At 34.4% G+C, this 27,627-nt stretch overlaps 1 protein-coding gene across 3 annotated transcripts in view; it reads right to left on the reverse strand.

Annotated features, from left to right (window-relative positions):
• NIPBL (NIPBL cohesin loading factor) overlaps positions 1-27,627 on the reverse strand; it is a 191,342-nt gene that overhangs the window by 29,142 nt on the left and 134,573 nt on the right. For all 3 annotated transcript variants that reach the window (XM_061129942.1, XM_061129940.1, XM_061129941.1), the window contains 16 exons: positions 26,228-26,459; positions 25,249-25,400; positions 24,603-24,683; positions 24,058-24,158; positions 22,552-22,690; positions 19,672-19,754; positions 18,945-19,077; positions 17,830-17,973; positions 15,604-15,693; positions 14,176-14,390; positions 13,963-14,065; positions 13,245-13,343; positions 12,997-13,143; positions 11,246-11,380; positions 10,157-10,255; positions 8,896-8,949 (listed from right to left, as the gene is read on the reverse strand). In XM_061129942.1, coding sequence (XP_060985925.1) covers positions 8,896-8,949; positions 10,157-10,255; positions 11,246-11,380; positions 12,997-13,143; positions 13,245-13,343; positions 13,963-14,065; positions 14,176-14,390; positions 15,604-15,693; positions 17,830-17,973; positions 18,945-19,077; positions 19,672-19,754; positions 22,552-22,690; positions 24,058-24,158; positions 24,603-24,683; positions 25,249-25,400; positions 26,228-26,459 — 2,007 coding nt within the window. The remainder of the gene's footprint in view (positions 1-8,895; positions 8,950-10,156; positions 10,256-11,245; positions 11,381-12,996; positions 13,144-13,244; positions 13,344-13,962; positions 14,066-14,175; positions 14,391-15,603; positions 15,694-17,829; positions 17,974-18,944; positions 19,078-19,671; positions 19,755-22,551; positions 22,691-24,057; positions 24,159-24,602; positions 24,684-25,248; positions 25,401-26,227; positions 26,460-27,627) is intronic.

A 27,627-nucleotide genomic window follows, 5' to 3' on the forward strand; every position in this document is an offset into this window, starting at 1 on the left:
GCCAAACACGGGCTGGACGCAGGATCAGTGACCCAAAAAGAGTGCTGAATTTTTACTGCACATGCTCAAAAATGTAGAGTAATGCTGAACTTAAGGGCTTAGATGTAGAATCTCTGGTCACTGAACACATCCAGGTGAACAAAGCCCCCAAGATGTGGCATAGGACTTATACAGAGCTCATGATCGTATCAACCCCTACATGAGCTCTCCCTGCCACATTAAGATGATCCTTACTGAAAAAGAACAGATTGTTCCTAAACCAGAAGAGGAGGTTGCACAGAAGAAAGTGAAGAAACAAAAACTTATGGCCCAGGAATAAAGGCTGCAAAAAATAAATGCAAATAAAAGTAAAGGAAAAAGAAAAAAAGGCAGATACATCACTTTGCCAACAAAGGTCCGTCTAGTCAAGGCTACGGTTTTTCCAGTAGTCATGTATGGATGTGAGAGTTGGACCATAAAGAAGACTGAGCATCGAAGAATTGATGCTTTTGAACCATGGTGTTGGAGAAGACTCTTGAGAGTCCCTTGGACTGCAAGGAGATCAAACCAGTCAATCCTAAAGGAAATCTTTGGCAGGACTGACACTGAAGCTCCAATACTTTGGCTACCTGATGCAAAGAGCCGACTCATTAGAAAAGACCCTGAATTGTTAACATAAGCTTAACAAGGTTAGGACTCCAACTGCAGCTCCTGTACCAGATGAGGTGTCAGTGCTTGAACAAATTAATATCCTCTGGAACCTGGTGTACAGCTAATGATCTGGAAGATACCTTTTTTTCTCAGCCTTGTCAAAGGCCCACCAGAAGCAGTTTGCTCTTAACTGGCAAGGCCAGCAATGTATTGCACTGTCTCAGGGATATCTTAACTCCCCAGTCTTACATTATAATTTAGTTTGTATGACCCTGATTATCTTTCACTTTAACATGACATCACAATGGCCCATTACATTGATGGCATTATGCCAACTGCACATAGTAAGCAAAAAGGAACAAGTACACTGGACTTATTCAGAGAATTTGCATGTGAAAGGGTGGGGAATATATCCTACAAAAATTTAGGGGTCTTCTACTTAGAAGAAATTCCTGGGGGCTTAGTGGTGTGGAACATGGTGTGATGTCCATTGTAAAGTAAAGAATAAGATGTTGCATCTGGTCCTTTCTATAACCAAAAAAGAGCTCAATGCCTTAGTGAGTTTCTTTGAATTTTGGAGGCTTATTCCTCATTTGGGTATATTATTCTGGCCCATTTACTAAGTGACCTGAGAAGTTGCCAGTGCTGAATGGGGCACAGAACAGAAGGTGGCTCTGGAAAGGCAGGTCCAGGCTGCTGTGCAAGCTGCTTCGCCACTCGTGCCACAGACCAGCAGCACTTGAGGTGTCAGTGGCAGATACGGTTGCCGACTAGAGCCCCTGCTGAGCCTCTATAGGTGAACTGCAGTACAGGTCCTCAGGATTTTGGAACAAAGCCCTGCCACCCTCTGGGATAACCACTCTCTTTTTGAGAAATAGGTCTTGGCATGCTACTTGGCCTTAGTGGATACTGAATGCCTACTCATGGGCCACCAAAATCATCATGCATTCTGAGCTGTCCATCATAACACTGGGTGGCTGCCTCACCAAGCCACAAAGTTGGGTGTGCAAAACAGCATTCTATCATCAAAGGGAAGCAGTGTATAAATGATTAGGTCAGAGCAGGCTGAAGGGCACAAGTTAATTACATGAAAAAGTGGCCAAAATGCCTATGGTTCCCATTCTGCTACACTGCCTTCTCTCAGCCTGCAGCTCTGGCCTCAGCTGACCACAGGGAATATCCCTGGTTTACAGATCAGTCTACACAACATGCAGGGATCACCCAAAAGTGGACAGTTGCAGCAATAGAGCCCCTTTCTGGGATATCCCTCAAGGACAGTGGTGAAGAAAAATTCCCCCACTGGGCAGAACTTCAAGATGTGCATCTCGTTCACTTTGCTTGGAAAGACAAATGGTCAAAGTTGGTGACAAGGGAATCTGGAAAAGAGGCATCTCTGTATGGTAAAATATTTATATCCCACATGGATGTTCACCAAAGGGTGACCTCAGCAGATGAGGATTTTAAAAATCAAGTGGATAGGATGACTTGCTCTGCAGATCCCTTCTCCAAGGTTAACAGCCTCTTTCTGCAGCCACTCCTGTCCTCACCCAATGGGCTCATGAACAAACTATGTGTGGTGGCAGAGATGGAGGTCACACTTAAGCTCAGCAACACAGACTTCTACTCACCAAGGACACACTATCTATGGTCCACTCTGCTAGCAGTAGAGAACAACAATGAGTTTCTGATACGGAACTACTCCCTGGGATTATCAGCCAGCTACCTGGTGGCAGGTTGATTACAATTAGGCTGCCTCCATCATGGAAGGGGCAGCATTTTGTTCAAACTGAAACAGGCACTCTTGATATATTTTTGCCTTTCCTGTATGCAATACTTCTACCAAAACTACCACCTATGGACTTAGAGGATACTTTATCTACCATAATATTTGTTGTTTAGCTCTAAGTCTTGTCTGACTCTTTGCGACCCCGTAACTGCAGCGCTCTAGGCTTCTCTGTCCATCACTATCTCCCTGACTTTGCTCAGACTCATGTCCATTGAGTCAGTGATGCCATCGAACCATCTTATTCTCTGTCATCCCCTTCTCCTCTTGCCATAACTCCACACAAAACTGCTTAGGTTAAGAAAAGCACTTCAGCGCAAAAGAAGTATAGCAGTGAGCCCATGCTCATATTCAATGTTTCCCAACATTCTGAAACAGCTGACTTGACAGAAGGTGGAAACAGCCTTTTATAAACTCAGTTACAGCATCAGATAGGGGGCAATATCTTGGTGTGGCTGGGGCAAGATCCTCCAGCAGGCTCCTATGCTCTGAATCAGCATCCAATACACGGTGCTGTTTTGTCCATAGCCAGGATTCACGGTCCAGGAATCAAGAGGTGGAAATGTGAAAGGCATCACTCACTCAAATTTGCTAAGCAATCATTTGCTAATATGAGTGATTAGCAAAATTTTTGTTTCCATTCCCCCGTGACTTTATGCTCTGCTGGCCTAGAGAGGTTCCAGAGACAGGAATTTTTGTACCAGAAGACGTAACAAGAATCCCACTGAACTGAAAGACTGTCAGTCAACTACTATGCACTCTTTATGCCTCTGAATCAACAAGTAAAGAAAGGAGTTAGGCTTTCCAGGTGGTAAAGAACCATCTGCCAATGCTAGAGAGCTACAAGACATGGGTTTGATCCCTGGGTTGGGAAGATCCCCTGGAGGAGGGCATGGCAACCCACTTCGGTATTCTTGCTAGAGAATCCCCTGGACAGAGGAGCCTGGTGGGCTACAGTCCAAAAGGTCACAGAGTTGGAAATAATGAACATGCACGCACCAAGAAGAAACTAGCGTTAATATTCCACAATGGAGGTATGTAAGAGTATGTTTGGAATGCAAGAGATCCCATAGGCCATCTCTTAGTAATAAACACCAGCTATGACCACATTATCAGTTATAGATACAAGGACTTTGTCATGAGTATTTCCTGCTTATTTTGTCATGAATACGTGTGTGTGTTATGTATATGGAAGTTGGGGAGAGGGACAGGGAGAGACTGAGGGGGGGAAAGTGAGAAAATGTCTTTCTTCCCTCCCACCTCCTATTTTCTTACCATGGAACATAAAGTATATTGATTTCATATCAATGTATTTAAATGTTATTATAAACTGACATGGTAGTAATTAAATTACGGGATGTCAAGGAGAAGAGTAAACATTACTCAAGGACTTCTTCTGGGAAAGGGGTTAGTGCATTTTTGGTTGTATGCAGGATAGCTGTATCATGTTAGATAGAATCATGACTTTGTTATTGTCTTTCTTTGGAGATTTAGCAAGGTATAAGGAGATGTATCAATATATGGGTGCCAAGTTAACAAAGGGTAGAGCTGTGATGGTTAATTTCAAGTGTTAACTTGGTTGGGCCAAAGGACACCCAGTTATCTGGTTAAACATTATTACTGGATGTGTTGGTGAGTGAGGGTGGTTCTAAATGAGATTAGCACTTGAACTGGTGGACTCAGCAAAGCAGACTGCCCTTTCCAGTGTGGGTGGGCCTGAACAGAACAAAAGGCAGAGGAAGGAAGAATCCAACCCTTCTCTGAATACCTGAGCTGGGGCACAGGTCTTCTTTCACGTTTGAACTGGGATTTATACTATCTGCTTCTGTGGTTCAGGCCTTAGGACACAGAGCAAACTACACACTAGGGGCTTTTCTGGGTCTCCAGTTTGCCGACAGATTGTGGGATTTAAGAGGCTCTATAATCACATGATGACTTAGTGACTAAATGACAACAACTATCACACAAGCCAGTTCTTACAATAAATCTTTTCTGTCTCTCTTTTTCAGTATTTGGTTGGTTCTGTTTCTGTGAAGAATTATGGTAATATTCGAGAAGATTTGACTGATATATATCCTTTCTGAGTAAATCCCTGGCCCCCTGAAATTACTCTTCTGAATTTTTTCAATATAGATTAGTTTTGCCTCTACTTAAATTTCATATAAATGGTATCAGAATATGTACTCTCCTGTGTAAGGCTTCATTCATTCGGCAGAGTGCTTTAATAAATGTCTATATTGCTGTATGTATTAGCAGTCTGTGCTTCTATGATGTGGAGCACAATCAAATTGTATGAATATTGATATAGTCATTTTTCTATTCATTTACTGATTGATGGCAATAAGAGTATTTGACTGTAAACTTCAAGAGGCAGATCTTATTTTGGATTACAAAGGCCAGGAAAAGATGAAATGTAGGCTATTAAAGTTTTTACATTGCCTACATTTTTTTGTAAACTAAAAAAGGCTGTAGTCTTAGAACACAAGCAATGAAAATGAGTGGCATTGTAATTGTAAAATTAATTTTGTGTACGCACCATAGGCTATGATAGTGATTTACACTGACTAAACCACTTTTTAGGAAAAAAAAAAAAGTAAGAACATTCATGATTGAACTTTTCACATACTACTGAAAAAATCCAAAAGAAACCACGAATTCATTAAAAGTTAAAAGGGACATGAGTTTCCATACATTTAAAAAATGTCTGTATGTCTGTGTGTATACATATATATATAGAGAGACATTCTAACAACATTATGTAGTCAACAGAGTTTGATGCCTATGTAAATATGAAGTTATTTCATGTAGTACTTAGCTTCCCAAAGCTATCACATTCCATGAATTGGGAATCATTATCAATATGAAGTCAATCCAACACAAAAATAATAATGAGAAGTATCTAAAATTGGACAGAATGGAATGTGTGTACACGAGCTCATGTGGAAATAGTAAGAGTGCTGATTATTTTTGATTCAAGAATTTAAAATAATTCCAGTAGTCCCTTCTTTGTATCCTCAGCTTTTCTTCAAATTTATGTAGTGTTGTTATAACCACTAACAGTGATTATACCTCCATCATGTATTTATCAGAGAAAAGAAATGGCAACCCACTCCAGTATTCTTGCCTGGAGAATCCCAGGGACGGGGGAGCCTGGTGGGCTGCCATCTATGGGGTCGCACAGAGTTGGATACAACTGAAGCGACTTAGCAGCAGCAGCAAGTATTTATATAAATATTTTAATAAAATGTTCTTTACTTCATAAAACTAAACTCTGCTAGTTTAATGACTATATCCACAATGTCACTTTGGTAAATTAAATTGTTGGCAGAAACTAAAGCAGGAAAGCAGGGAGGAATAGAAGAGCAATGAGCTTAAAAGAGGACTAAAGAGTAAAGATATAAAGAGTATAAAATTACTGCTAAGAAGTTACAAATCTAGTGTTCACTTATCTACTTCCAACTTGCCAATAACACATGGGAATATTACCTTAGATTCTTTTTATTAATACTAACGACTTTTTTGAGAGCTATACTAGTATCATATGAAACATGGGTGTAGACCTTTCTAGAAATTATTGTGTCCCCTTTGGAATAGTTGACATAAATATAACTAAGATGGTCATAAGGCTCTATAATACAGTTAATTACTTGATTTATGGGGGAAAGGGTATCAAATATATCATGTTAAATTATAAAACGGAAGCTGATTGATAAAGAGAGTCTAAGATGTTACAGACTGGATAACGTAAGCAAACACCATGAGGGTGCTTAAAAAAGGCATCTTAAAATTTTTTTAAAGATAACATATTACTAAACACTACCAGAGGGTTAAACTTAAAAAGACTGACAATACCAAGTATTGATGAGAATGTGGATCAACTGCAACATTGCTGGTGGAAATGCAAAATGGTTCAGCCATTTTGGAAAAACTGCCTGGCAGTTTCTCACTCACATGACCCAGTAATCACGATCATGGGAATTTACCCAAGAGAAATGAAAACACCCAACCTTACAAGGACATGCACACAAGCAGCATTATTCATGACAGCCCAAACCAGGAACAACTTTTAAGTCTATAAATTTGTGAATTAACAGAAAAATTATGATACATCCATACTATTGCTACTGCTCAGCAATAAAAAGGAATAAAACAATATACCAGCAACATTCTGCTAGAAGTCAAACACAAAAGACTATATGCTATATGATTCTCTTGACATGAAATTCTACAAAGGGGACAACTATAGTGACAAAAAGTGAATGAGTGGTTTCCCAGGGTTGGGGGAGATCAACTACTAAAAAGAGGCACAAGAAAAGTTTTTAAGAGTGATATTCTTTTAAATAATTATTAACATTAGTCAAGCTGCACACCTAAAATTGGTTAACATTTCTGCATGTAAATTACGTTTCAATAAAATAATTTGGTTGATTGTTAAAAATATTGCTAAATATAGTTTAAAAGTATTAAAAATTAAAAAATAAACAAATAGAACAGACAGTAAACTGTAAAACTATTTCATGATAGACTTTTAATGGTATGTGTTCAGTGAGCTATAGATAAAAAGAAATGCAAAAAAGTCTTAAACTGTATCTAGTAATCTTAATGTTAATATAACAGGGCAAAGCTAATAGGAAATTATCTTTGATAAGATTTTTAGCCTAAAAGAAATAATAAAAGGAGCAGAATTTCATAATCTTAAATTTGAATTAAAAATATTAATTCTTGATTTGCTTTTTCTTTCTAAATAAATATATATATATTTCTAGCTCTATCCTCTGAAAAGGTCCAAAGCTATGATAACCCATTAGCAATGAATATCCACAGCACCCAGATTATTCCCACAAAAGGGAATCAGGGCTCTTAGGAAAAAATGGCTGAGTTCAGATTTGGGACAGAAAATGTACAAGCCGAGTCTGGGGAACCTTGTAGAGACAGAAAGTAATCAGGCTACAAAAGAGTAATGAGGTTATACCAAAAAGGTACAAAATCGACTTGAAGGGACTACCACTGACCAAAGATGGGACAATTTAAGCTTCAAAAAGAATTATGATTGCAATAAGTTAAAATACAAAGAATACAAAAATCTTTTAGTTCACACTGATATTTTAAAAAATGAACAAACTCGTTATTCACCTTTGAAAGCTGACAGGAAAACTCATTATCCTGAAAACTGGTAAGTAACGGAAAAGAATAGAGCACTTTCCCTGCCTTTCTGGTACAAACTATATTTCACAGTAACTAAATTATCAGGACAAAATTCCTCTTTAAAGAAGAATTCCTGCCAATTAATATGGGATAAATAAAATAATTTGAAAAAAATCAGCATTTTGCAATTTGTAATGAAAATAATGAACCTAGGTAATGATCATTCAAAACCTATCATGAAAGACTTTATGAAAGATTAAGCACACAGTAAAAATCACTGAAAATGGGACAACCAAACATTATGTGCCTTTTGATGTGAGGCAACAATATTTAGCATCACTTGTGAAGTATTCTTGTCTGTATTCTGCAAACTGAACTTCAATATCAGTAAACCTCTAGATCTAACTTAAGAGCTGACAGAAGAAAAATGGTGAACAGAGAAACACTAAAATGACACCAGAAAGAAGAGATCTATGAAATATAGAATATGGGACACTCTACAGGAAAACATGTAAGTGGCATGAGAAAAGGAACAGTGAAAGTTGACTTTTGTAGACTAAGACTTAAGAGTCATGTCAACCAAAGCAACTGCAATTCAACTATAAAAAACACATTTTTGAGACAATCAGGGAAATGTGAACACTTAATAACTATTACATGTTAGGAAATAATTTTATTAATAGTTATTTTGATATAGATGACAAAGATACTCTGGTTTGTTTTTTTTTAAAAAGTCATCTCTGTTAGAGATAGATATTAAGGTATTTATGGGTGAAATGATATAAAAGTATGGGATTTTCTATAAAAGTGTTACAGCCAAAGAAAATTAAATAAAAAAAATAGATGGGTGTGGGAAAGAGATAAATAGAATATTAGGAAAATGCTAGCAACTTTTGAAGCTGGGTAATGAGTACTTCTATCTGAAAATCCTTAAATAAAAAAATTCATAAGGAGCTAAATATTTCCATGTATAAAATTTTTAAAGAACACTAATTGTGGTTTAATTGTATACTACTATAGGACATTCTATATATTTTAAAACATGTCAAATAATGTAAACATATATTTAATGCAATCTATATACCTATTTATAGATCTCATATCTATCATCTAGATTAAAGGGATTAAAAATTATCTAGAAGGATGAGAAGAGAGAATATTAATATTAGTTATTCAGAAAACTTACTTGTAGTAAGCAATTGAACAACTGATTAGATAGGGGTATTAAACAAAACATTCACCCTAATACGTTGAAATAAATTTTCCCTCACACAAAGTAAACACTTAAAAAAAAACTGAAAAATTTCTTTCAAATCATGAAGTCTACAAACACTCACATTTTGAAGAAGCTGCTCAAACCAGTCATATCCAGTATCTCTGCATGCTGCAACCTAAGGGGAAAAATATGGTGCAACTATCAAAATTAGAAATTTACATTAAAACATACTTTTGCTATGCTATAGTCTCAAGAATAAAAACGTTCAAAGTTCTAAATTTAAAAAATTATTTTCATACTTATGGACATAAGGAGAGGGGAGGAGAGGGTGAGATGTATGCAAAGAGTAACATGGAAACTTACATTACCATATGTAAAATAGAGAGCCAATGGGAATTTGCTGTGTGACTCAGGAAACTCAAACAGGGGGCTCTGTTTCAATGTAGAGGGGTGGGATGCGGTGGGAGATGGCAGGGAGGTTCAAAAGGGAGGGGATATATGTATACCTATGGCAGATTCATGTTGAGGTTGGACTGAAAACAATAAAATTCTGTAAAGCAATTATCCTTCAATAAAAAATAAATTAAAAAGCAAAATAAGAAAAGAAAAATTAAAAAAAAAAAAGAAGTGATTGTGGATTAAATGATTAGAACTAAAAAAAAAATTATTTTCAAATAAACTATTTTTTTCAGTGAGCCAATAATCTACCATGTTAAAGAACTTTATTCCAAAAGTATATTAGAAGCCATTCAAGATATTCACTTAATGTATTAAAATTTAAAATGGTATTACATTCTGAATAGTGTATTGAATCACACACTATCAGGAAATCTGTAAGGTCTAAAACAATAAAAATGCAAATGTTTGCTTCTTCTTTTCCTTCTGGGTAGAAGATTTAAAGACATCAGTAAAACAGAGAAGATCATGTAATCCATAACATAAAAATTCTTAAGTTCAAAACATGAAAAGCATTCTGGGTCAAAAAAAATTATAGTTTACGTGTATAATTAAACATAATGAAACTAATTTTAATTCATGTATTCTGGAAAAAGTAGAAATTACGGTCTTATTTCAGGTTGCTATTCATGGGTTATTGTATCTTTTTATCTACTTCTCATTTCCCTTTCACTTTTCAATCACTGGAAGAGTCTGGAGAATTTTAATATCAGTGCTTAAGACAATGAATGCCAAAAAAAATGGGGGTAGGTAGAAATACCACTCTCGTCTTATTTGCATCCCTTGAGTATCTCCAGAAATACAGAATAAGGGAAGTATTAGAGGGTAACCAAATATCTTGCCATTGTCTCTCCCTTTACAAGACAAGGCAGGCCTCAATGAGGTTTGCACCTACAGGAACCACCCTTGTCCCAGTCCTTTCTTACCACATCAGTGATATTTAAAATCTTCCTTGTCATTGCTTCTTTGTCATTGTGTGGAGTTGGAGTAAACCAGAGTTTTTGGAATGTTTCATTTACTAATTTCTAGAAGAAAGAAGAATTTCAAACTAATAAGTACAATAAATGTGGCAAAATTCTCAATCCCAAATTCTCATTAAAGCCCAAAGCAAAAGTGTGTGTGTGTGTGTGTGTGTGTGTGTGTATATATATATATCCTGAAATTTCTAGTATGACATCTTCAGTTTCAAAAAGATCACCAATTAATTTATAAAAATTATAATTTTTTTTCAGTTTGGCAAAGATTTTAAATGGGTTAATAATATGCCAATGCAGGAGATGTAAGAAAGACGCAAGTTCGATCCCTGGGTCAGGAAGATCCCCTGAAGGAGAGCATGGCAACCCACTCCAGTATTCTTACCTGAAGAATCCCATGGACAGAGGAGCCTGGAGGGCTACAGTCCATAGGGTCACAAAGAGTCAGACATGACTGAAGCGCCTTAACACAATACTATGTCTAGTACAGAATATCTGGATATAATGCACTCAAATGCTTTTGATCAAACTAAAATTTCCTATATACAATGTAATCTCTATGATGATATGAAATATTACAATTGCCAAATTGGTTTGATTAGATCAGATTTTATTAACTAATGCAGGACCCAGAAATAAAAATACCTAAACACGTCCTTTTCTTCAATTTATAGTCTATAATATTGATTTACTTGTATAGTTTATATATATATAAAATTAACAAAACTTATATATATAAAGCAAACATTTAAATTACTTGGGCTTTCCTGGTGGCTCAGCGGTAAAGAATCCGCCTGCACAGCAGGAGACACAGAAGACTTGGATTCGATCCCCAGGTTGGGAAGATTCCCCCGGAGGAGGTCATGGCAACCCACTCCAGTATTCTTGCCTGGAGAATCCCATGGACTACAGAGGAGCCTGGTGGGCTACAGTCCATACGGTTGCAAAGAGCTGGACACAACTGAAGTGACTGAGCATGCACACACATGTAAAACATTAATGAAAAATAAATTTTTAAAGTAGTCAATGTTTTTATCTTACCTTAATGCCCTCTTCATCATTTACCCTGCGAATCATTTTTACACACATTTCTGTAATTTTTGGAAATGTTGGTTGTTCAATACAGATGTCTCTTAGAATCTTTATCACCCTTTTTCTGACACTGATACCAGTATCCTAGGAACAGAAAGATATTCTAAATGTCAGAAAAACTGAGGTGCCAAGGTATATGAAATTTGATAAAATAAAATTAGAAAATACCAACAAACAGTATACATACATTTATTAACATGATAAACATGATCCATATGTTTTCTTTTTAAACATATTTATATTAATCTTATTATAAATATGAGTTATTTTATTATGCTGTCTTTGCTTTTAAAATGTAATATCCAATATATGGAAAATATTAAGTAGCCTTGAACACAAGAGGAGCGTATAAGCTTGCCAAAATTAAATGGAGTAACAAACATGAAACTTTGAGGACAGTGTTTGGCACTTAAACAGCATATGAAGTATATTTAACAAAAATGTTTAAAAAATCTGTCAAACCAGTATCACTCTTTGATAATTTATAGCAAATATAAGGAAAAAAGAAACAGATTAAAGGAAATGAAACCATGAAAAAATAACAAGACTGGCTTGCCTTTTTAAATCTCTCAATGTCATGGTGGCTATGTGTAAGAAAGAGTTAGAGATTACTCTAACTGAAATAGAGATGAAATATTGTGGCAGATACATGGGTGTTAACTGTGCTATTTTTAACTTAACAGATTTTTGTAACTAAATCATCTTTAAATAAAAAGTACTGAACACCCATTGTGCAAAATTATCTCCGAGTTTAGCAATCACGAAAATGTTTTAGGATATATTGGTAACGTAGATGCTGTCAGAGTTCATTATACCTGAAAATCCTGTTGTTTGTCCTTCACTCTTTAAAAGAGTAAGACAATAAAAGTGAAAAAATTCTTCTACTTTGTCCTTAAAATTCTTTGTTTCCACCAAGACTTTATGCTAGTTGGAGATGAAATTATCTGTAACTCTCAGTCCCACAGTATTTTAATACTGGGCTAAAGGTGATAAATTCTTGTCAGTTTAGGAATACCGAAATCCTGTACCTAATGAATCTCTGTTGCGTTATAGAAGAAGTCAATATCCCTGCAGTGGGTGGTATGGAATTTCAACAGGTATTTTGTAATGCCAATGTTTCCTTTCATTTCCAAGGAAATACTTCAGGGCCACAGAATTCAATGCCATAGAAGAAAAGAATATCTTAGAATAGCATTTCTTATGTTTGCTCTTAAAACTCAAATGACTTTATTTAGCTTGCAGGTATCTGAGTCTGTCATAATTCAGCTTTAAGGAAATATGCAAATACACATAATAACCAAAAATATTGTCAGGCACCAAAGTTCTATATATAGCTCTTACTGAAATAATTCTTCCAGTTTATATACATATATATTTATAATTACTCTAGAACCCTGTCCAAAATACTTAACTATGTCATGTAGCTTCTATCATTTACTCTTCATATACCAGCATAATCAAAAGCTAATAGTAACTGGTAAAAGGAATCCAATTTTTACCAAAGATGTGCTTTACAATATTAAGCAGGCCTCCTCTTGAAATATGTTCTTCTTTAGAAAGTTGCTACAGTTTATTAATATATTAGGTAAGATAAATAGAGAATTGATATCTACTTTTCTACCTTAACATTTTAAAAAAGTGATATTGGGAAGGCAAAATTATATTCATAAATTATAATAAAAGTGACAAAACAAGCATACCAATATTCTTTCAATCAGCATATCATAATACTGCTCAGCAAGCTGAGGTCGACAAAGGACAAATCGACCTAGTAATTCCACTGCTGCTTCTCTGACACTAGTGGAGTTATCCATTAATCGTCCATGAACTCCTCGCTGCATATCCAGCTAAATAAAAATAAAGAAAATATAACTTATACTAAGTAGAGCTAATATTTTAATTTGAATATAAAAGTCACATAAAAAGAATAATTTGTATTCCTCTTTACCCTTGCTAGAATACTGGGGTCTACAGCAACAACCTCAGATAAACACTTCATGGCTTTTGTTCGAACGGCAATTGCATTTTCACCAAGAACTCGAAGGATCTGCCAAGCAAATATTAACATTTTCATCAATTTTAGAACATATAACTTTTTAACAAAACAAAGAAAGAAAACATGCCAAAAAAATAAATATAGAATTTACTTTCCTTCAATTTTTATATACGTAAGTAAAAAGATCTGTTATCATACTGATCCAAAGTTTTAACTTAGAACATTAAGGTACGGCATTCTATACTTTATGGCCTTTCCTTTCTTCTGTCATTCTCAATTAAATCTATTTTTTATTGCTATGCTTCATTTGCAAGAAACTGTAGCCCCACTGAAAACTTTCTATGTGTAACTTTAAACAAGGATATTTAGTATCATTTAAATAGTAATTTTGGTAACTGAATAATTTATTTTTATAACATCAATCACTCTAACTATACCATCACTCTACCTGTACCATACAGATACATATCCACTTATCTGTAAAACAAGAATCAACAGGTAAAAGGCATGCAGAACAAACATATTTTAACAAATACGGAACAAAGAAACAAATGTTATTTTCATGATTTTTAAAAAATATCTGTTCTCAACAATGAACAGACATCACACACAAGTCTTCCAGAATTAGAAAAATCAGTATCACTATATAAGGAATTCTGGTCCAGTTTACCTGTGTCAAATAAATATCAAAGCTCTGGGCAAACGGCCTCATAGAGGCCAAGTATCGAACAATCAAACAAGCATCATCATAGTCCACAGTATCAGAGTTCATTCTGCAACGAAAGGTCATTAAATTGTAATTACTTTAATTTTTTTGTAAAGTAAGTAAATAGATATCAAAGAGACAACTGAAAACATTGGATCTTTTCTTTTTGGATCTTACTTTAATGTGCTGAACTGAGAAGGTGTGGTTTTGATAATGCTTCTAAGAAACTTCTTCCGGTTTTCAGCTCGATGCATAATTTGACCAGTTGTCTCAACTTCCTTTGCATGATGTGATCCTTCAGATGATTCTTCATCTTTTTGTGATTTCATTGCTTTTTCTGTTTCCAGTGTTGTATCACGGAACCACTGGGCTATATAGAATTTACGAGAAAACTGGAAAGAAATTTTAAGACTTGAGTTTGATGAAATTAGTAACAAAATTTCCAACCTACTGACAAAGTGTTCACAATCAGAAACATAATTATCAAGGTTTACTTTAAAAAAGAAAAGTTTAGAACACATGAGTAAAACGCTGAAGGTAGAAAACTATAGTTACTTTCAAAATTTTACCTTACTTCTTCAAGAAATATACAGCCAATTATTGAACTATATTAACATTAAGGTGCATGTATATAACCCTATATGCAAAACAGAAAAAGAGACCAGAAGTACAGAACAGACTTTTGAACTCTGTGGGAGAAGGTGAGGGTGGGATGTTTCGAAAGAACAGCATGTATCTTATCTATGGTGAAACAGATCACCAGCCCAGGTGGGATGCATGAGACAAAGTGCTCGGGCCTGGTGCACTGGGAAGACCCAGAGGAATTGGGTGGAGAGGGAGGTGGGAGGGGGGATCGGGATGGGGAATACGTGTAACTCTATGGCTGATTCATATCAATGTATGACAAAACCCACTGAAATGCTGTGAAGTAATTAGCCTCCAACTAATAAAAAAAAAAAAAAAAATTAAAAAAAAAAAAAAAAAGGTGCATGTATAATCTGTTCCTGGGTTTTTTCCCCTCCACTTTATTGAGAAATAATTGACATACATCATTGTAGTCTGTTCCTTTCCACAAAGACTGAAAATCTGTAGTAGTTGGCTGAATAGTTTCAGCTATCTCCAACCTCTTTATTTTTAGTTTTAATTTTCCACTTCTGTAGATGCATATCCCATCAATTAAAAAAAAAATTAAAAGTGCCCCAATATAGTGTATAAATTTTACATACAAGCTTATTTTACCAATATTTTGGATACATAATATACTAAAAAAAAAAACCCCAGAATTAAGGATTATATTTAAAATATACATATAAAATTCTAATCATTTTATAAAAATTCACTTTTTATATGCTAATAGATTATCTCATATACTACCTGGGTCAAGGATCTTTGTCTGAAAGATAAAACATGGAAAGATTCTGGATTACCCAAGTCACATAATATTAGGAAACAACAACATCTGTATCTGAATTCGACTACCACATATTTCTATTTCAAAAATTAATATTCCAATACTACTCTCCTCTTCATGACATTCTCAATTTTCTTTCAGACCAAATTTGAAATAAACATGTGAACATTACAAAATAAGGAGTAGAATCCTACCACCAGTGAAGGATCAGTCTCCGTGTTTTCATCCAAGTAATCAAGCAATGCTTTTTGCAATTGCTGTATTTCATCTTCCCCTCCTGAAACCTACAAAACAAATCAGGTCATAACACAGATATTACAAATATATTTTAATAAATCATCTACTTACAAACAGAAATCTGAAGGAAAAATTTTATAAATGACAAAAAATGTATAGGTATAGTTAACTAAAAGGAAGAAACAGAAGAATACTGTTTTTTGAAAGACATTATATACTGATAGTTCAGGTTACTTTTATGAATTACATGTTAACTTTTTATAAAGAAGCTCATAGGTAGCTGACATAATAATTATTAGAAAAATGTGTATGTAAATCTCCAGAGGTAGGAACCTCCTAACACTGGTTTTCTATTTGGTAAGAGACAACTACAAACTTTTAATCTAGTAAATAGAAACTGTTACCTGTATTATTATGTGTTATGGGTTTCTTTGAGATATTATTTAAAAAGAACATTCTGAAAGGGAAATATTTTTATTTGTAATTAATACAAAATACTTTATGTCATGCAGATCAAATATACAGTAGGTATATTTGAGCTGTTCATTTGATCTGGAAGCAGAAAGAGACTGAGTCTTTAGGTCCTGTCAAGAACAATGTTGTTTAGTTGCTAAGTCGTGTCCAACTCTTTTGAGACCCCAAGAATGTAGCCTGTCAGGTTCCTTTGTCCGTGGGATTTTCCAGGCAAGAATACTGGAGTGAGTTGCCATTTCTTTCTCCAGGGGAACTTCTAGACCTTGAGATCGAACCTGTGGCTCCTGCATTGGGTAGGCAGATTTTTTACCACTGAGCTACCAGGGAGGCCCTTTCAAGAACAATACAGAGCAGGAAATTAACTCTGAGTTGACATTCATGTCTATAGCTTATACTCTGGATTTACCTGTGTGAAATGCCAAATATATGGTTTAGACTACATCTAAGCAGAAAACAAAGATGAGAATAACCTATGTTCTGAGAGTACAGTGAAATGGATATATTCAGAATGGTTTTTATTTAGTTGCATCTGGGGTATTGATTTTTCTTTTTAAAATTTTCTATTTTATATTGGCGTATAGCTGATTAACAATGTTGTGACAGGGTCAGGGAGACAGTAAAAGGACTCAGCCTACATATAAATGTATCCATTTCTGCCCAAACTACCCTTCCATACAGGCTGCCACATAACACTGAGCAGAGGTTTCTGTAGTACACAGTGGGACTTTGTTTGTTATACATTTTAAATATAGTTGTGTATACCTGATTCAGTAGTTCTAGGGAGAGTCCTGAGAATCTGCAGTTCTAACAAATTCCTAGGTGATATAAAAGTTGGTGCTGCTTGTCCAGGGAACCATATTTTGAAATTCTAGGGTAATGGTGACATCCTGTCTGCTCAAAATGGTTCAAAAGAAAATAAAAACGAATATACAGACACATGTGTATGTATATTCTAACAGAGAATGATAAAGCAAATGCTAACCACTAACGGAATCTGAATGAAAGATTTGTGGGAGCTTTTTGTGCTATTCTTAAATCTCTTCTGTAAGTTAGAGGCATTTATCATGGCCAGCATGGATATGGTTATGGACACTAAAAAATAAAAAAAGAGTATAAAGAAAATGAAAAAAGCTTTACATGGTAGGATTACAGATCATTTGGGCTACTTGGTGGCTGAGACGGTAAAGAATCCGCCTGCAGTGTGGGAGACCTGGCTTTGATCCCTGGCTTAGGAAGATCCCCTGGAGGGGGGCATAGCAACCCACTCCAGTATTCGTGCCTGGAGAATCCCCATGGACAGAGCAGCCAGGCGGGCTACAGTCCATGGGGTCACAAAGAGTTGGATACGACTGAGTGACTAAGCACACACATATCATTTACCTATCAATTTTCTTAAGTTATCTTAGTATTACTATCACCTCCCCCACAGTTTAAAATAAAAGTATTGTTAAACCAAACAGAAACTAGTATCACACATTCATAACAGAAGTTCACATACACAAAAAAAACTTGACTAAGGATTATATAAATCATTTGAAAGTTCCTGTTATACAGAATTCACCCTAAGGTATATATTTTCTCTGTGGCACTTTCAGATGATTTTATTCTGAATCTACAAGAATGAAATGCAACACTAACATAAGAATACCTTAAAAAGTTCTTAACTATTTATTGCTTATCCCCATAATGTAAATTCTTTATCTCAATACCTGCTTTAAAATACGTTCTATAGACCCTTGATCCATTTTGCTTGTAACAGCATCTTTCCTCAGTCGTGCAGCAACAGTTCCAAGGTAATCAAGAGATGCCACTCTTAAAGCCATCTCTGTGGACTTGTTACTGAACTGATGAACCTGCATATGAAAAATAATTTTAATCAACTTAAAATATTTTTTATATAAATTCCATATCTATGCTGTTTTACTTGAAATTTAAACATTTTTTCCCCTGTCATATTATCCCACAAAGTAATTACCCTTTAAAAATTTTTTGTTTTTTTTTTTTGGCCGCACCCTGCAGCTTGGAGGATCTCAGTTCCCTGACCATTGACTAAACCTGGGCCATGGCAGTAAAAACCCAGAATACTAACCACTAGGCCACCACGGAACTCCCATTAATTGCCTTTTGAGTTTCCAGAATTTTAACATTTTCATTAAAAAGAAAAAAAAAATTATAACTAAGAACACAGTCACTTTCTTTAAATGTAGGCTCTTCTGTATAAAATGGGATTATAACTGACTAAGAATTTCTTAGGCTGGAATTTCAAAGTCTATAAAAAATATCTTGGTTTCAGAATAGTATTAATACATTTTCCAACTGACAGAAAGTAAGGCCCCCAAAGCTCTGTAACAACTACACAAGTCCAAATGTAGTTTAAAAATAAAAATCACAATAGCATTTCCTTGTATTTATTTCCCTAGCATGGTATCAATGAGGACTAAAATGTGTCATGTTTTTAGAAGTACTCTTAAAGATGACAGAGTTCATATTAATCAGTTTCATGCTTTGAAATGAATTAACTACAATAACTTATGACTCTGTGTTGAGATGCTTTTAACTAATTATACTTTCGAACAAAAAAAAAGAAGTTTTTTAAAGCACTGTTATCTTATGTAATGAAATGAAAGCACCAAAAGTCACAACATTTCAAAATTTTATACAAGGTACCGACAGTATTGTGTACAGTAATGCACATGCAAAAATAGAGATGCAATGGTCGTATTTCCTTACACATTTTTAAAGAATTCATCATCTGTGAATCAGAGTACATCCTCATTATGTTGTCTTCTAGTAATCTAATAATCTTTAAATGCTATACTCTTACCAACAGTCTCCCTAACAAACTAAGGAGTAGTTCAGCAGCTGGCCATTCAGGCTTATTGACTGTTGAAAGAAGGTCTTGAACAAAATTTTCAAATAGTGGTCTGTAATCTTCTTCACCTTGCTTACTACCACATCTGTTCAAAGATAAATAATGAAAAGGTTGTGAGTTCAGGTGACATGTTGACTAATATGACTGAAATTTTGTTAACGAAGTTTCTTGACTTGTATATCTAAACAAAGTGTAACAGAGCACATTAGATAAAATATGGTTTAAAATGAAACTACTTCTCAAACTTCCTTCTCCCCCCTACTACAGGAAATTCATTTACTGACTAATATTAACATTACTTTCTGGCAAGAATAATACATTTTAAATAATGACCACTGTTTTTCTATGAGATTACTAAAAATTCTTATGCAAACTAAGTAAACCTCTATCCCTAAACTTTCCTATTCAATCAGAATGTCTGAAAATTCAATGAAAAATTAAAGAATTTCACCCTTGTACTTCAGCTTCTAGAGTTCAACACACAAGAAAGTTCATAAAATCTAAAACTTTAGATTTTGTAATATGCCAACTGCCTCATTTTAAAGATAAGGGTATCAGGAGTCAGGGAGATATAGTCAAGGTTTAGATTATGGAAGGACGTTCGATTATCTTTTACATAGAAGAAATGAACTACTCTCCACGGGGAAAATAAAAATGAGATTATGTTAATTTTACTCACTTTTTAAGGAAGATGGAAAGGAAGTTTTGGGCTGTTCGCATGGCTGTTTCATAAGAATTGGTAATGACAACATCTTGGTCAACCTAGATTGAGAAAAATGAATGGATATAGATGTAAGAAATAACCAACAAACAAATTATTTCAGTTGCTACTACCATGTTATTAGTGACTATAAGGGCACTACAATTAAACACTAAAACTTTATGAACTTCCCTGGTGGTACAGTGGATAAGAATCTGCCTGTCAATGTAGGGGACACAGGGTCAATCACTGATCCGGGAAGATCCCACATGCCGTGGAGCCTGTGCACCACAAGTACTGAGCTGGCACTACAGAGGCCCAGAGTCACAATGACTGAGCCCATGAACCTCAGCTACTGAAGCCGGCACACCCTTGAGCTTGTGCTCTGCAAGGGAAGACACTGCCATGAGAAACCTACGCACCGTGACTAGAGAGTAGCGCGTACTCTCATAACTAGAGAGAGCCTGCTCATAGCAATGAAGACCCAGCACAACCAAAAATAAAATAAATAAATAACTTTTAAAAATACTAAAACTTTAACTATACTCTTATATGTAAGAGAAGATACAATTAGCATTGTTGTTGTTCAGTCCCTCAGTCATGTCTGACCCTGTGATCCCATATAAGGCAGCACGCCAGTGTTCCATTTCATTAACTATCTCCTGGAGTTTGTTCAAACTTATGTCCACTGAGTCGGTGATGCCGTCCAACCATCTCATCCTCTGTCATCCCCTTCTCCTCCTGCCTTCAATCTTTCCCAGCATCGGCTTTTCCAATTAGTCGGCTCTCTGCATCAAGTGGCCAAAGTACTGGAGCTTCAGCTTCAGCACCTGTTCTTCCAATAAATATTCAGGGTTGATTTCCTTCACGATTAACTGGTTTGATCTCCCTGCAGTCCAAGGGACTCTCAGGAGTCTTCTTCAGCATCACACTTTGAAAGTATCAATTCTTTGGAGCTCAGACTTCTTTATGATCCAACTCTCACATCCATACACGACTATTGGAAAAACCATAGCTTTGACTAGACGGACCTTTGTCAGTAAAGTAATGTCTCTGCTTTTTAATAGGCTGTCTAGGTTCATCATAGTTTTTCTTCCAAGGATCAAGTGTCTTTTAATTTCATGGCTGCAGTCACCATCCACAGTGATTCTGGAGCCTAAGAATATAAATTCTGTCATTGTTTCCCCACCTATTTGCCATGAAATGACAGGACCGGATGCCATGACCTTCATTTTTTGAATGGTGAATTTTAAGCCAGCTTTTTCACTCTCCTCTTTCACCTTCATCAAGAGACTTGTCAGTTCCTCTTTGCTTTCTGCCATTAGGATGGTTGTCATCTGAGGTTATTGATATTTCTCCCAGTAATCTTGATACCAGCTTGTGCTTCATCCAATACGCTTTATTCTTAACATATGTTAAGAATGAGAAACATGTGTAACAGATGAAATACAAATAGTTGTTTATCATGATCTAGGTCAGAACAATTTTGATCGAAAATACAAAAAGAATTTCAAAAAAATTTGCAGGTTCAAAGTTTATGAAATGCTGGAATATAATACTAAATAAAATTCAACTCCATCATTAGAAATTTAAAGATCAGTATATAGGTAATTCAAAGTTGTAGAAACCTGATACATGAATAAACATTAAAAAAAATTCACTAGTAATTGGAAAAATGCAAAATAAAACATGGTATTATTTTACACTAAGCAGACTAGGCAAAAATCAAAAAGTATGAATGTAAACTAGAATATCACTTTAGAGCAAACTGACCAGTTTCATTAAGTTAAAAGTGCATGTAAATTATGATATAATATTCTACTTCTAAGTATATCTAGAGAAACTTATGCTTCAAGCTGTGTGTCACATACAATGTATTTAACCCAAGTCAAAAAGAATCTAGCATTAGCTACATGTATTAAAAACAATGGTGAGTGAAAAAACTTGCTGTAAATGTCATTATATCATTTCCGTAAGTTAAAACTTTATCAAATATGCAGATAAACAAATAAATGAAAGAAGATAAACATTCACAATGGTAAGGAAAGGCTATGAAAAGAGAACGAGATTAGGAGAAGCAGAGAACAGGGACCTCAACCTTTTTGATATTTGTTTTATACTTTGCACCTTTATAATAAAGAGATAAAATTAAACCTCTTTGGAATTTTTTGGAGGTAAAACTATAGAACCTGGAAAAATGTTAAGTGTTGATGGGTAAAAGCTACAAAACCAAAAGCAAATCATCGCTATAAGTTACTCAAATTGTTATTGTTTAATCTCTTAAATTGTATCTGACCCTTTTACGACCCCGTGGACTGTATGGAGCCTGCCAGGCTCCTCTGTCCATGGGATTTCCCAAGCAAGAATACTGAGTGGGTTGTCATTTCCTTCTCTAGGGGATCTTCTGAACTCAAAAACTGGCAGGTGAATTCTCTACTGTTAAGCCACCAGGGAAGCCCCCAAGTTACTCAATAGAGAAGGCATAAATTCATTTTCAGCATGAATTAAACATTAATTACATCATAATTACTTGTTACATGTGACTATAGATACTGCATACTATAATATTCATTTTCAAATTCATTATCTCACTTGAACCTTACAACTTGTAATAGTAGGCTTGTTAGGTATTATCATTCCCATTTTATAAAGAAACAAGATTAAAACAATTTGTACGTTTCATGAATGGTGGATACTAGAACTCAAGTCTCCTAAAATTTAGTCTAATGTTCGACAAGCATCTGAAAGTCCAGTCATGAAACCCTAATTAACACCTTCAGTTTTATAAGAATGGCAGAGAATACAGGTACTTCTTCCTACAAAAGAAAACAGTTCTAAAACTTACAAATGATTCCTTACTTTTTTATTTGAGTCTTCTTCTGAATTAGAGTCCTTCTCTGATGATGGTAAGTGTACTACACACTGAATTAGTTGTAAAACCAGTGCTGTAACCATCTGAATATACATAGGCTCTCCATCCATATCACTACTATTTAACCTTTAATGGAGAAGAAAATATTTTAATAATACAGCATATGAAGAGAATTTCATTTTACATGTTATTTATGATCTGAAAGTTTCAGGTGGTGTCTTTACCAAAATTTCTAGGCATTATCCTTAGTGCTTATAACAGTGACCTTAAGTTAATTATTTTGGGGAAGTTAGAAAAAATACCAATTAAATGTCTATGTATAGATCATTAAAATAGTCACAGGAAAAATGGAGTATATAAAATTCTATACTTTATATGTACTGGAGAGTGAAAACTGTAATGTAAAACATCAAATATTTTTCAAAGTTATTTTTAAAATGACAAGTCTTCAGGGTTTCACAATGCCCAGGCATTCCAATATTTCTTTTCTTACTAAAATCTGCTCCATAGTCAGCTCTTGATCATATGTCAGAGTATGAGGTCAGTGACACAGAATGTAAAAAACCAGATTTTAAATCTTTTTGTTTAAAAGAGTATTCCTTTATATGTTGACAGTTTTTCTTCAGGTTTTAGTAGACAATAGTTGTTTATCAACACACAAGTGGTCCAAAAAAAGATAAAAACAATTATTTTATAGAAGACAGCCTTCAAAGCCATCTAAATATAACCCTATATGCTAGGTCAGTACATTTAATCAGCCAGGAATATTATGAGAGTCATGGAAATTATGATGATGATCTATGCCAACAGAGGCAATACTGCTAACAATAGTGGATAACATTTCTTAGTTACTCTGTGCTTAGTGATTTAAAGTCATGTCTATTGTCTATATTGCCATTAGAGCAATTTTTCAGCTCTCTTAAAAATATATTATATAATGACTTACTACTGTGTAAAGGATTAAGTTCAAGTTCCTTAATAAGGCTTGTAAAATCCCTGAACTGCCTCTGATGCTTTGGAGCTGTATTTCTTACTGCTCTTCTCACAGACCAATGGTTCTTCAACAGGGATGGCTCTGCCCTTCAGGGGAACTTTGCCCATGTCTAGTGAAAATTTTGGTGATCATAATTGGAAAGGGTACATTTCTTTTGGTTATCTAGTAGGTAGGGGTCAAGGATGCTGCTAAGCATCTTACAATGTACAGGACAGCATTGCAAACAAAGTACTATCTGGCTCAAAATGTCAATTATGCCAAGACTGAAATTCCCTGCCAAAGATTTTTACACTTGACAATCACTGAGCCTTTAAGTCTCTCAAGAGTATATCGTTACTTCACACATTTAAGCTATTCTTCATGCTATTCTGACACTGAACTGCCTTTCTTTTATTTGATGATTAAAACAAAAATCAGAAATGATAAAGAATAAATATATGATGGCTACAGTATAATGGGGTTCTTCATCATAAACTTGGTGTTTGCTATAGTTAGTTACCTGAAGTTCCTTAAGCTCCTCTTGCTGGTAGGTAATCTTGCAAGTGAAGTAAAAATTTCTTCCAAAATTAACTGCCTATGTTTTTCATATCTTGAGAATACCTATTTAGCAATTATAAGATTTCAACTTAAGTTATAATTATTTGAAAACAAACAAAAATGATACTATACTATGTGATAAAAATCTAATCTGCCTTTTAGAATGAAAATGCTTTCAACATCTTCAACAGTAATGACTTAATTTGCTCAACTTATCTATCATTAATTGTAACATTCTTAAAGAAGTCATAGTATACTAGTTTCATTTAGAGGAATATGATATCTTGGGTATGGAAAGTAAGACAGATTTAAATGATTTTAAGTAATTGATTTTATTAAGAAATTATTAAATATTTTTAAATATTCAGAAGTGTATAAAATCTAAGGCATACTAAAATAGCCCTCATGGGAAACTCAAATTTGCATTAGTTTTTGCAAATTTGTATTGAACAATATCATTATTATTTTTTGGGGGGATAACTAAAAACGTGTACTGATTTTACTTACTGCAGTGACTAATTTAATGGCACATAATTGTAGTTCACTGACATTTTCCACAAAAAATGGTGTTATTCCCATTGAAGATACCTGCACAGACACAGAGAGTAACAATAGTACACATCTGTAATAGATTTCAGTAACACTCTACCTTACTAAATCCCAAAACACTAAAAAACTTACTGAAGAACAGTGAGAGAGCATTTTCTTTTCCCTCATCAATTGGCACCTGGTTTTTCCTTTGTTCCCTTTCATCCTCAAGAAAATTAGTACATACCTTCCTTCTCAGATGCCATTCCTCTAACTGCCAACTTTTAGACTGACAAATGTCACAGGAATGCAAAAAATGAAACATAATTCACTATTATGGAAGAAATATCCTAACATATTTTAAAGGAAATGATCATATAACTTTCAAATAATTTAGAGTTTAGAATTTACACTACATTCACCTTTCTTCTGCCCCAAGTGCTTCTTTTTAAAACTTCCCTAGACTTTTACTTCTTCCATGTAGATATAATATACTCAGAATGGAAAAACTTAATGTAGTGCTAGTATTATTATTGAGTGATCAGGGTTAAACTGAACCCAACTGGGTCCTTTACCCTTAAATTATTTGGTCTAGAAATATGGAAAATGCTCGAAAAAAACTTACCTGAAGGATTGTTGTGTCTGTTAGAAGTTGTATTTCTAGTAGTTCTGATAAGCTGCTAACAATGTCACAAACTTTATTATAAAGCATTACTATTACTCTCTGCTTATGGGTAGAACATTTAGCCCGTTTTGCCTTTGAACTTAATAAGCCTCCTAAAATGAAAAAAAAAAAAAAATCAAAACAAGGCTTATGTCTACTTTTAATAATGTCTAATAGCAATAAAACTGCTTCCTGAATTAAAAGAACACATCTTTTTTTCTTCCCTATATAAAAATATAACTTGGCAAACAAATCTATTTATTTATTGAAGAGAAAATTATTCTCTAGGGAATACTCAGAAAGTCAACATTGTTAGAACAGATTTTCAATGGCTATTAAGTTCTTGTATCTTAATTTCTTTTTTTTTCCCCATTGACTGGAGTAGGATAGTAAGATTATATTCCCCTTAAATCAACTTGCAATAATTAAACCACAGATAATTAACTTAGGATACTCATGATTCAAGTTTGCCTTCCTCTCTTCAAATGTAAACATGTTAATATATTTGATTCATTTATAAAGATTATAAGAGAAAGAATATACATTTTTTAATTAGTTTATTTTTTATTGAAGGATAACTGCTAAGAATATACATTTTTAATGAACCCATTTTGTAGATAATATTTTAGGCAAAATTAGGGGGTAGTGCTAAATGGAACCAGAAGTGAACATTAACATTATTTAAGATTGCCAGACCAGTAAAATTACTTATTATTATATGTAACAGTTGCTAAAGAAATTACAACTGAACAAGTACCAGACTGGAAAAGTTCTATATTCCAGTCAAATGAAGGGCAGTGTTTAGTACAATTTTATAATCTAGCAATTTGGGTGCAATTCTGAAGTCACTGCATTCTGAACCATCCAACATGGCAAAATTATATTACAGGTAATTTTGATATTAAACTAAAAAATTATCAGCATAAAAGGGTAAACCAACCTCCATGAGGATCTAATCTGTAAACAGGATCATACTGAGGATAAAGTGTATTCTGCAAATGAAATTTAGTGTACTGTATAACTCTTTCGATTACATCCTCAATATATACAGCTTTTGGCATGTTAGGGGATGTCATGATGTTTATAGTTGTAAGACAGGCATCTGCTGATTTTGTCACTCTCTCCATAATAAGGTCTCTCCATAACCTTTCTTCTTCTTCAGTATCATTATTCTGTAAAACAGCACATTGTTAATGAAATGGAAATAAACACATTTATAGGTTAAAATATTTTTTAAAGATTATAATACATTTGACCTTCACTGTAAAACTCTGTGTCGGGGAGATTCCCTACAGCAGGAAATGGCAACCCACTTCAATATTCTTGCCTGGAAAATGCCATGGGGTTGCAGAGTTGGACCTGACTGAGTGACTGAGCAGGCGTGGTGGAAAACCTGGTAAGAGTTTTGATGTGTGTCTATTTAAAGAATATCAGGAGTGAAGTACAAATACTTACATTATGTTAGGTATGATTTTTGTGTTAATGTTTTGAAACATAATGTACTCTTACTTTCTAATTTCACCATTAAGTGACATCCTAATAACAAAGTTTTAGTTATGTTCATTTTTGGGGATAGACTTGTAAGTAAGATGTTACCAACTCAATCATTTCTAATACCTATTTTTCAACAAAACTGTATTTTTGAAACAGATTAAAAAGTGGTAACTATGCAGACTACTGAAAACATAGTTTATTTTCTAAAATAGATAATTCAACAACTGATAGACTACATTTTAATTTATACATCAGCAATATGCATTACAATTGGTAAAAAGTGACTTTAATTTTACTTTTAAAGTAAAACTCCTTCTATCACATCCTTAGTTATAAGATATCAACTTTATAGTCTAGGAACATTTTCATATGCATGCCATTGAAAGCTTGTAACAGTGAGAAGAGGAATTAATAAAAGCATAATATATGTAAAGCAGAGAAGGGCTTTATACTAAGGCCAAAAAACTCCATCGCTAGTTTTCTTTCATTTTAATACTTATATACCCACTAAAAAAGTAAGATAAAATAACTTTTCTTTGATATTGAAACTGTTATTTGGAATAGTCAGTTGGGGAGGTTCATCACTCATGTCAAACATTAAGGCTTAAAAGCAACACACTAAAAAGTGCTAAGGTTTTCAGGAATAAAAATAATTTCATTAAAAGCGAGTCAGTGAGTTCTCCACAACTTTGAACTCTAGATTCTTGCTATTTACCACAGTTTCTTGCCAAAGTATTAAAAAACAAACAAACAAAAAAACTTGTAAGACTAAAGATGTAGTATTGGCTTGGCCCAAAAGTTCATTTGGGTTTTTGTAATATCGTATGGGAAAACCTGAACAAACTT

Source organism: Dama dama, chromosome 25 (assembly GCF_033118175.1).
Source record: "Dama dama isolate Ldn47 chromosome 25, ASM3311817v1, whole genome shotgun sequence".
NCBI classification, from domain to species: domain Eukaryota; kingdom Metazoa; phylum Chordata; class Mammalia; order Artiodactyla; family Cervidae; genus Dama; species Dama dama.